Raw genomic sequence first — 12054 nt, 5'->3', positions numbered from 1 at the left:
ACTCTCAAACACATCACTGATTTTCATTCTTTAGAAGTTTTACTCATGAAAGTTAACCAGGCCGATAAATCGTTTTACATAGCTACTATTTATAGGCCCCCCGGGCCATACACAATGTTCCTCAATGAGTTTCCAGAGTTCTTGTCTAACCTTGTAGTCATGGCAGATAGTATTCACATTTTTGGCGATTTCAATATTCATATGAAAAAGTCCAATGATCCTCTTCAAAAAGCCTTTGAAGCCATAATTGACTCAGTGGGTTTTATCCAACATGTCTCAGGTCCAACACATTGCCACAATCACACCTTAGATTTAGACCTGTCACGATAAATAGATATTGTAGATCTAATAATTTCCCCCCAAAAACCTGGATTATCGGATCACTGTCTTATTACATTTTCTGTTAAAACAAGAAATCAACTTGCTCTATAAACAATGAGTTTCAAAAGCGATACTATAAATTCTCTGACTACAAATAAATTGATATTCTTACAAGTTCACTCATTAACAACAGAGTAAATAAATCTGTAAACGATCAAATCGAGGATCTAAACTTAACACTGTGAAATACATTAGACACAGTTGCACCACTAAAAACAAAAGAAATACGCAACAAGAAACTTGCTCCCTGGTACACAGACAATACTAGAGCACTTAAGCAAGCCTCCAAAAAATTGGAGTGAAAGTGGCGCTCCACCAAGTTGGAAGTATTCAGACTAGCCTGGATAGACAGTAAAGTACAATACCGAAAATCACTCACGTCTGCTCGATCAGCTTATTTCTCCAACCTGATTGAGGTGAACAAAAACAATCCAAAATGTCTCTTTGATACAGTTGCAAAACTCAAAGCAAAACTCAACAATTCAGTTGTAATGAATACATGAACTACTTTGATGAAAAGATGATCACCATTAGAAAACAAATAACTAACTCCTCCTTAAATAGTTATGGTCCTCAAAATCTCAGTTGTCCTGAGAATGTCCTGAACCTTCCTGACCAGGTCTCAATGGGGACACTGGAATTTTTTGATACCGTATCGCTCGACACATTCACTAAATTTGTAATGAGTTCTAAACCCACAAACTGTCAGCTAGACCCGATTCCAACAAAATTACTTAAGGAGCTATTTCCTGTGCTAGGTCAGCCAATGCTGAACATAATAAATTGCTCCCTTTCCTCCGGATGTGTACCAAACTCACAAAAAATTGTGGAAACTAACCCTCTTCTAAAAAAAATCTAATCTGGATCCCGACATATTAAGCAATTATAGGCCAATATCGAACCTCCTGTTCCTCGCAAAAATCTTCGAAAAATGTGTTTCCCAACAACTGAATGCCTTCCTGAAGACAAATAACATTTATGAAATGCTTCAGTCCGGTTTTAGATCCCATCATAGAACTAAGACTGCACTTGTGAATGTAACAAATGACCTTCTAATGGCCTCCGGCAAAGGTTCCGCATCCGTCCTGTTGCTTCTTGATCTTAGTGCTGCTTTAGACACTATTGATCACTCCCTTCTCTTAGAGAGACTTGAAACCCATATTGGGCTACGTGGACATGTTCTAGCCTGGATTGAATCTTATTTATCTTAAAGATATCAGTTTGTTAGTGTGGATGGCATTTCCTCTAACAAGTCAAAGGTATGCTTAGGTGTTCCTCAAGGCTCGGTTCTGGGCTCATTATTGTTCTCACTATATATGCTGCCTCTGGGCGATGTAATCCGAAATCACAATGTACATTTTCACTGTTATGCTGATGACACACAGTTATATATTTCAATGAAGCATGGAGAAGCCCCAAAATTAGCTACTTTGGAAGCATGCGTTTCAGATATTAGGAAGTGGATGACAGTGAACTTCTTGTTCTTAAACTCAAGAAAAAATGAAATGCTCGTTTTAGGACCCAAGAAACAAAGAGCGTTGTTAGCAGATTTCAATGTGGCTGCATGGTTGTATCCCAAAAAACGGTAAGAAACCTCAGCGTTACCCTTGACCCTGACCTCTCCTTTGATGAACATATAAAATATGTCTCAAGAGTTGCTTATTTTCATCTTCGAAACATTGCAAAAATCTGAAACTGATGCCGAAAAACTAATCCATGCTTTTGTTACTTCTAGACTAGATTACTGCAATGCTCTTCTTTCCGGTTACCCTGACAAATGCTGCATGTCTGCTGTGTCTTCTGTGTCAGCAGTGTGTCTGACGTGTCTCTGCAGTGTGTCTGACATGTTTCTGTTGTGTGTCTGCTGTGTCTCCTGTGTGTGCTGTACGTCTGCTGTGTGTCTGCTGTGTCTTCTGTGTCTGCTGTGTGCTGTGTCTGCTGTGTGTCTGCTGTGTCTCTGCTGTGTGTGCTGCGTCTGCTGTGTGTCTGCTGTGTCTGCTGTGTGTGCTCTGTGTGCTGTGTGTCTGCTGTGTCTTCTGTGTATGCTGTGTGTGCTGTATGTCTGCTGTGTCTCTGCTGTGTCTCTGCTGTGTGTCTGCAGTGTCTGCTTTGCGTGCTGTTTGTGCTGTGTCTGCTGTGTGTCTGCTATGTCTGCTGAGTCTGCTATGTGTCCGCTGTGTCTGCTGTGTGTCTGCTGTGTGTCTGTTGTGTTTGCTGTGTGTCTGCTGTGTCTGTTGTGTGTCGGCTATGTGTCTACTGTGTGTGCTGTGTCTGCTGTGTTTCTGCTGTGTCTGATGTGTGTCTGCTGTGTGTGCTGTGTCTGCTGTGTGTGTTGAAAGGAAGTGTGAGGAAACTAAAAGAAAGTGCATGCTGATAGATGGACCGGCGAGAAAGTTTATATGGATAATACCTCAGCCAAACATTTGAAACATTTAGTGGGAGAAATGTTTTTATATTTTATGATATTTAAATTAAATTCTGTAAAACTTTCGTAGTGTAAAAAGATCAAAGATAAGTCTAATTGTAGCCACAACCAGTGCCAGCTCTAGCCTTTTGGGGGCACTAAGCAAAATTACATTTGGGGCCCCCTCTCCCCTATCGGTCAAGGGCTCCCTAGCAGGCGGAGGCCCCTTAGCGGTCGAGGGCCCTAAGCCACCACTCATGTTGCTCATGCCTGGAGCCGGCCCTGACCACAACCAACCTGTGACTGACACTTGGTGGAATAACAGCTTCTCTATCTCAAGGACTGTGAACACAATACATCCATTGTTCGATCACCTGTTGAGTTCCCTGCAGCACCTCTCAAATAGATTTCTTCTCCATTTTAAGTGTCGAGTGGAGAGGCTGGCTGTGTATTTTTCTATTCTAGAAAGCTGGCTATCAATAACATTCAACAATCAACTAATTGTATTAATTACTGAACCATGTAATCAACTAGTAATTCTAAATTGTATGTTTTTGTTCTCTATGCAGCCTATTGAATTCTATAATTTTGCTGCACAAATTATAAACACTTGCTGCTTAATCCTGCTGTGGAATTAATTGCTACCAGCAGGTAAAAACAAACCAATGAAAAAACATTGTGTTTCCCTACTTGAGACCAATGTTCAATACCCGTCTCAATTTACTTGTCTCCCTCTGATTCTCACTGTCAATAAAAGGAGTTATAGTCATTCATTCTCCTAAAAAAAGAACATGGTAAGATTGTTGAGCTGAACAGCTTACAACAGCGGGCTTAAACACACATACACACACACTCAGGTAGTTGTCATGGCGCTGAGCTGTGTTGCTTCTTGATGAAAGCTGTAGACAAAGTATGTAAACACTTGACAGGTGTGACCAACTGCCTAGCAGACAACAGAGGTAACTGGCAGGACAGTTCCCCCATTCTGTTGTGTTTTGTCTCCTGGCAACATTTGGGCCAGGGTGGTTTATGCCTTCCCCCGGGCCACTCGCCGCCACGGTTGCCTACGCTTCCCACGGTTGCCTACGCAAACCCTGATGGGCCGTGGCGAGGGGGCTGTTCCTAACAGCGGACCCTGCATGCGACATTGGTCCAGTCATTTCCTGTGTCCTACCACCAGGGGTCTCTTGGGGGACAGGGTGCCTCATACTCAGCGGAGGACAGCTCCGGGTTCGGACTGGGCCGGGTGATTTGGGCAGTCGACGGACGTGATGGATTGTCTGGCTCGTTGTGTTGCGTCTTAACCCCCTACAACCTCTAAGGACCTGTTCAGTCTAATCCGCTGGTCAAATGGAGTGGTCTTCCCTTCAATTGGCAGTGTAAAATAAACATGGGCCATGGGCACATCAGAGTTAATTGTGTCTCTGGACCGATGCTTCACAAATGTCATAAACGGCCTTACAGCCCTGGCAGGATTACTGCGTAGGCTTTCCCTGACCAGATCCCATGTCCGCCCATCAGCTTGCCCCAAAAACTCATCTGACTGTTTCTGCCCAATACATTAACATGACCTCCACCCCTCAAAGGCCCACTGGTTCAGTATTAGTATTTACCTCAACATTGTACAGATGTCCCCAACGCTGTAGCTCCAACATTATCAGCATTATCCCTTTTGTTTTTTGTTTTTTTTATTCCAAGCTAGCCTCCCCTAAGGAGTGACTTATCTGATACAAACCCTCCCAGGGGTAGACAACTGGCCCAAATTGACTGTACTGTGGCAGATTTAAATGACACTGCCTGTGCGACTGAACATGGTGTGGGTGTGGAAGTAAGAGGATAGATAGCTGCCCACTGACTGTGATGGGTCAAACAAATGCAGTTTTATCTAGACATGGGAATGAGGATGTGTCCAGGGATTTCCTGGCAGGCATTGTTAAGAAGAAAGGTCACTCCGTAGGTGAAAATATTGTGCCTCCAATTACCTCCGCAACCATACTGAGTTATCGGGTTGTGTGGTTGCTAGGTTTGAAATTGTTTTCGAGGCCCAGGAGATAATCTGTCCTGGCCAAAGTGTGTGGGGACACAATTCGCAATGGAATGGAGCTTTGTCATGCTAATTGCTTCTGTTACATCTGCCATGCAGTTGGTCACACATGTCAAGTAACCACAGACAACAAGTGACTTCTGACAGATGTCATAATCTGAGCACAATGGAGATGATAAGCCAGTCTGATTATGGGCTAATGTATAGAGAGGGAAAGCCAGTCCTGTACTAGAGACTCTGTGCCCAGTGAGGCAGAAGGCAGCAGAAGCATTTCTTCTGGGGCTTTAAAGACACTGGGTAAATATAAGACAGTTACACAGACGGTTCCTTTCTCTGCAGCAGCATGTTTTACTAACCAAAGCCAGTGACCAAACACACTGGCCCAATACAACTGAACTGGGTTCCACGTCGTCCCGCAATGCCCTCTGCGCTCTGAAACCCATAATTAAGGAACTCATTCATTAGCTGTATGGGCCTTTCATTCTGCAGTCTAAAACTGTCTCCAAAGAAATGGCACTTTATGAAAAGGTCAGCGATGTTCCTGAAGCACATTATCAGTACAAGGGGTGCTACCACAGACCCAAGAAAAGTCCAGGCTACTACCTTCCTGATTTCAACAGGCCAACTTTGCTGTCTGTAGATGTGTCTTGTAATGATCTAGGCGCTGTCCTTGCACAACGTGAAAATGGCCCAACTGCCAGACCCTTACAGTTTGCTACCAAATTACTTAATAATGCACAATCAAATCACCCTGACCTAAAGGGTAGACGTTTTCACTTTACACTCGGCCGTCTTTAAGAAGCTGAGAGCTTGGCTGACAGAGTGGCCATTTACCGCGTGGACAGACAACCACCCATTGACAATCAGTACATTCTGCCCAAACTGGCTGCCGGTGAAATGGGCTACTAAACTAAGTAGACATCAAGTATGTTTCCAGTCCTGAAAATGTAATCTGACGCACTCAGACAAGAGATTATTCATCAAGCTGAGTGCGCTCCACCACCTCACAACCTTCCAGACAAGGCATGACTGGATGGAGCTACATCATACCTGCTGTGAGGGTGCAAGATGTGTTTTGCAGGCCAAAACACCGGTTGTAGCCAGACTAAATGGATGCCTGTGAAGCAGTCCAGAAATCACAGAGGGAAGCCTTCTGGTTTTTCCTTTAATTTGTCACCTGTCTGTTGATACGTGAAAGCATTTTCATGTGTTCTGTCCTGTCTGATTATCCCTAAGCCAGATAAAAAATGTTGTTTTATCATGATGTTACTGTACTGTACGTGGAGTGTGTGTTTTATGAATACCCCAACAAGATTCTTACTTCCAGGTTCCTGCTCGACAATGCTAGAAAAATAGAACGATAAGTGATAAATAATAATAACAGTAGTAGCAATTTTAGGTATATTCATGATTATATATACACTGAGTGTGTATGTGAATAAAATGTGCATGGGTTTGTACCCATGCAAGTGAGTGCATGTTTGAGTCTGTGTGCTCAGTTATGCAGAGTCAGTGGTCAGTCGTCTGATGACTGGTAGATTGATTGCTCATGGCTGGGGTGAGAAGGGACAGAAAACAACTAAAGCACCATGCCCTAATCATGGCACCTATGGTACCACCCAGTTTCCAAAAAACAGTTGTGTAAAATGCAAATAATAACAGAATGCAATGATGAGCAAGCCAGCCATTAAAGCTGAACTCCCCCCAGACATCCCCCCTGTCAGACGATCCACCGCAGAAGTGTGGTCTGTCCTGGGCAGCGTGAATTCACGCAAGGCTGCTGGTCCTGAAGGGCGTCCCCGGGCGTATGCTCAGAGCATGTACTGGGCAGCTGGCCATGTCTTTACCAACATTTTTTACATGTTCAAGACCGTAACCATTGTGCCAGTGCCGAAGCAGTCAGACGTGTCCAGCCTGAATGACTTCCGAATGGTTGCACTCACTCCCACGATCATTAAATGCTTCGAAAGACTAGTTCTGGCCCACCTTAAATCATGCCTCCCCCCAACACTGGATCCCCAGTCTGTCAAGTTAGACAACTTCACCTCCTCCACCCTGATCCTGAACACTGGTGTTCCACAAGGCTGTGCGCTGAGCCGCCTCCTGTACTCCTTCTTCACGTACGATTGCATTCCTGCAAACAGTTCCAACACCATCGTCAACTACGCAGACAAGACCACATGGTAGGCCTGATCAGTGACAATGACGAGTCAGCCCACAGGGAGGAGGTCAAGTGCCTGGCGGCATGGTGCAACCTGGCCCTCAACGAAAAGAAAACCAAGGACCTCATTGTGTATTACAGGAAGTGTAAAGGCTGCAGCCTCGCCCCAGTCCTCATTGATGGCACTGACGGGAACGTGTGTCCAGCATCAAATTCCTGGGTGTCCACATCTCAGAGGACCTCTCCTGGTCCCTCGGCCCTGGGCAAAAAGGTGCAGCAGTGCCTATACTTTTTGAGGAGGCTGAAGAAAGGCTGTCTGTCCACCAAGATCCTTGTGAACTTCTACCGCTGCACAATCGAGAGCATTCTGACAAAACTGCACCAGAGTGTGGTATATCAGCTGCTCCACAGCCGACCAGAAGGCCCTGCAACGGGTGGTGAAAACCGCCCAGCACCTCACTGGTGCCCAGCTTCCTGCAATCACAGACCTCCAGTGGAAGCGGTGTCTACACAGGGCATGCGGGATCATCAGGGACCCTTCACATCCATGCCACCAAATGTTTGCCCTCCTCCCATCAAGCAGGCAGTACAGGTCTCTTCAGTCCCACACCAGCAGGCTCAGGAACAGTTTTTTCCCATCTACAGTAACCCGGCTGAACTCTGTGACCCAGAGAACTCTGTGACCCATCATTCACCATATCCCAACCCTGCATTGAATCTTGAATTTCAATGCAGGGTTGGGGTATGGTAAGTGATGGGTCACAGAGTTCACAGAGTTCTCTGGGTCACAGAGTTCAGCAGGGTTGAGAAACGTTATTCTTAAATTGTTGTGCTATTTGCCCGAACCCCTCCCCATCTTTACTTCTGAAAGACTCATCCTCTCTGGGGTGCTCTTTTTATTTCCAATCATATTACTAACCTGTTGCCAATTAACCTAATTAGTTGGGAGATGTTCCACCAGGTTTTCTTTTGCATTACAAAAAAATGTGGGCACATAATTTTCAAAAAACAATAACATTTCTCAGTTTCAACATTTGATGTTTTGTCTTTGTACTATTATCTAATGAATATAGGGTTTAAATGATTTGCACATCATTGCATTCTGTTTTTCTTTACATTTTACACAGCGTCCCAACTTTTTTGGAAACTGGGTTGTACATCTATGGTATCATTCATATTCACCTAGTTTCTCCATAGGAGATTGAAACCACTCAAAACATGTCACTCTAACTAGCAAAAACCTAGAACCACCACAACACCTATTACCATCAATATTCTTGTCACTACCGCTAATTCACAACCATACATACCTAGACTGGCAAGCAAACCACATTTACTTGAGCTAAACTGATGAATGGTACCAAACAACATGATCACTTTGGCAAGCTTACCAACTCGGAAGTCCTAAACAGCTTTTTTCCCCCAAACATTTACTTTTGATCTTATGCATACTAACAAAAACTAGAATTTCAATGGGTACTTGATGGAAATCAGTATGATAAAATGTGGAAAGCCTGTAATTGAGAGATTTAAGAGTAATCTATCAACAACAATTTAGTGTTTGCTGACATATTGATGAACCGTTTTTACTGTAAAGGTTTAACTACATGATTCCATAGCTACCTAGTAAACTATTGGGCATTGAACGGCATGTGTTGTAACTCTGCTGGTGGTGCCATTCTGACGGTCGAGTCCTCAGGAGAAGAGATTGGAGGAGTCAGATAAGGAGTTCACTCAGCAGAGAGACAGTGAAGAGGTAGATATCAGGGCAAGAAATTCAGAAGAGGAATACAGAGATGATCCACGTGGCCTGGAGATTGGTCTCTCTGGTCCCCAAATGCAAGAGACCGGCTCTGCTTACATTACTCAGAACCCTCAGGATATCTGACCCAGTACCACGACCCGAGAGAAGACAAAAATGTGATCACATTCGAGCCCAGGATCCACGGACCCTGATTTAGTTGCCATATATGACACACCATCACACATTAGATTATACTTTTCTCTGGACTCCTTCATCACATAGTGGTTCTCCAGGGAGAAAACCTTTCCAATTCAGGGGTCGTAGGTGAAGTAATAAATGGCAATCCCTATGAGTGTCCTAAAACACAGTAAAACTGTCCAAATCAAGAGAGTTTGCCTACAATTTCTATTAAAATGTAAAACTAAAGTCCACTTGGCTTATTGTTTATGATATTTTTGTGATTTCATAAAAAAATACATTTTCATTTTATATGGTTGATTGATAGTAGTTATGATGCTACTGAATTGATGTGAAGTAACTGTCCAGTAAAAGTCTTATATTAATATTTGTGGTTGAAGAAACACATGTAAATTGTATCTCAAATAAACTATTGCAGACATTTTGCTATTTCCTTAGAGAGTATGATGTTATACTCCTGAGGAGAAAGAATTGTCCAATCAGCACAGAGTAAGAGAATGAGTGAGAGTGTAACATATTTTCTGAGCTCTGCTAATCCTCTGGGACGCAGTGGTAGAAGGGACAATCCCCAAAGCGTCCTTGAATTGTTATGAAGAGAAACTTCTACATTTCTGGTCAAGATTAGTTGCTCCTCCATTTCTTCAAATTCAGCAAGTTCCTGAAAATATAGGAAACAAACCAAAAAATTATTATAGAAATGTTCTTGGTCAAAAGTTATAATAATTAAAAATATGTTTAGGCTATGTTCATGATTAGTTATTTTTGTTGAAGAGCTTTACACAGTGACTAAAGTGACAGAGTTCTTCTTTAGTCAGAATATGCCTGACATGTCCTTGGGCTCTGCTTTCCGTTTTATGAAACGGACCATTTTCAAAGTGAAGATGGAATGGATCCCACATCAGCACTACTATACAGTACAATAACTGACAAAGGCATCAAAGCTGCCATTTTGTTTTAACAGAGTTAAGGGGGTTAGACTTAAACACAAACACATATTTACCATTTCTCTCATTGTTCCACCTCAAATTACAACATATAGCTAGTCAGGCATCCCCTTCCAGGCTAGTCAGGCATCCCCTTCCAGGCTAGTCAGGCATCCCCTTCCAGGCTAGTCAAGCATCCCCCCTTTTTTGAAACATGTTGATGGCATCACATTTCAAGTGTGCACATATTTTTCAAGGATCAATTAAAAAAAATCTGTTTCCACATTTGATAGGTTGTCTTTGTATTATATATTCTCTTGAATATAGGGTTTAAATGATTTGCACATCCTTGCATTCTGTTTTTATTTCCATTTTAGACTGCATCCCAACATCTTATGAAACAGGGTTGTAGTAATACAATATCTCAGATGAAGAATAATCACCCAAAAAAATAATAAATAAATAATAAGATCTAAAACCTTTCGGCACCCCTGTTATTAATATCACAGTACACAAATCTTGCCAGGACAACAACACAGCCACAAATGTACAATGAGATTAGAGAACACATTAGGAGTTATCTTAGACATTTTACATAGTATTGAAAAGCTTTTGAAGCTTTTTTAAGTAATGTTGAGTCAGTCTGCACATTTAGACAATCATTTTGTGTTTGTAGCGTAAACGGTTTTAAACACGCTGTCTGGATCTTTTATTAATAAAAATGTTTACCTCCCACTTAGGGCTGGCTAATGTAATATGTGGTTTATCTGTGTGTACCTGTGAGTAGAATCACTAACAAACCTCAGTTAGCCAAGATATTCCAGGTTTGAAAACAAATGGGTTTGATGATGTGGGGAACATATATCGGCACATACATGACAGAACCCAATTTTCATGGACTCGTTTTGACTGGATAGTACCACTTTTACATCCAAGAGTCCCAGAATGCATCTTTAAGTAGAGTGTCTAATCCAACAACTTCACATTAGAGCCTTTGTGTTTAACAGATCTTTAAATCACTGCTTGCTTCAACCAATGCGATGTGTTTCCATTTATCACAATAAATCCTAAATCCCCGGTTTTATTGTTTGGCAGCGTTAATTTCCAAACAATGACTCATCATATTAATGTGCTCTGTTTCCTATAGGGGGGCTCCATAGAGAACAGGAAGTCAAAACGTTGCCTGGAGCTGGCCGAGAGCAGCAACACAGAGTTTGGCTATCAGCTGACATTACAGAAGTGCTCTGGTCAGAAATGGACCATCACCAACTTACTGTCAACCTACGCTCTCCAATGAGTCACAAGTCACGCAGAGCAAAGAGCTGCCCATGGTGTAGGCTGACCTGAAGCTGAAGACATGGAATCTCTGCTCCTTTAAAAATATCTATTTATTGAAGAAGGCAATAATTGAATAAAAGTATGCTGACACTTTAAGCACCTTGATGTCTCTGAGACTCAAAAAAAAAAAATCTGATAAATGTTAAACATTTCTTGGGTTAATATACATGATTGAATTGGCAGGCTATGACGAGGCAGTTGTTTGGAATGAGGCTGAACATTTTCAGTGTATTTGGAGATTGTCTTTTGTCATGCTGAAATCAGTATGACTTTGGCTTAATAATACATTGTCATTTCTGCTACTGTGTAGCACAGTTTACTTTTTTATGTGATTGTTGTTTTGTGTGTCTCAGGTACGTAGATGGACTTTTTAAAATTAAAACAGGCATTTGGTGTGAGGAACTGCTGCCAATATGATGGGAAAATATACATGCTATTGTTTAAGTGTATTGGATATTTATACAAATCTTCAGTAAACATTCTGATGACAAAAATATTTTGTGGGTGATTTTCCGTCCTGAGGTCTCCTAAATGATTTGTCATGCTCTACTGAAGGTCAAGATATTTAATGTCAATTTAGTTTTCGTTATTATGACAGACACCTTAATGACTGGAATAGAAATGTGAAGTAGTCATGATGTCTACACCTTTTTTCACCACATAGAAATGCTTTTGAAAGGAATGCAATCACACACGACTTGTTTGTAGCAGCAGCTGGGTAATGGAGCATGACTGAAACATCCCATAATAATATCCTCTGCAGTAAATGTAATGATGTTTGAGCCCTCATGTTCTGCATATGGCAGATGAAGAAATGCCCTCATGCTATTGTCCTTCTCTATGTCAGAAACTTCACATAGA

General features: G+C 42.2%; 1 protein-coding gene across 1 annotated transcript in view; it reads left to right on the top strand.

The window, feature by feature from the left end:
• galnt18a (UDP-N-acetyl-alpha-D-galactosamine:polypeptide N-acetylgalactosaminyltransferase 18a) overlaps positions 1-11680 on the top strand; it is a 76734-nt gene extending 65054 nt beyond the window's left edge. The window contains exon 11 of the mRNA XM_010866441.4: positions 11003-11680. Within this exon, the coding sequence (XP_010864743.2) occupies positions 11003-11152 (150 nt within the window). The 3' untranslated portion in view covers positions 11153-11680. The remainder of the gene's footprint in view (positions 1-11002) is intronic.
• Positions 11681-12054: the final 374 nt, after the last annotated feature.

This window comes from Esox lucius, chromosome 19, assembly GCF_011004845.1.
Source record: "Esox lucius isolate fEsoLuc1 chromosome 19, fEsoLuc1.pri, whole genome shotgun sequence".
In the NCBI taxonomy this organism is placed as follows: Eukaryota; Metazoa; Chordata; class Actinopteri; order Esociformes; family Esocidae; genus Esox; species Esox lucius.
This window is presented reverse-complemented; position numbering and strand designations above follow the sequence as displayed.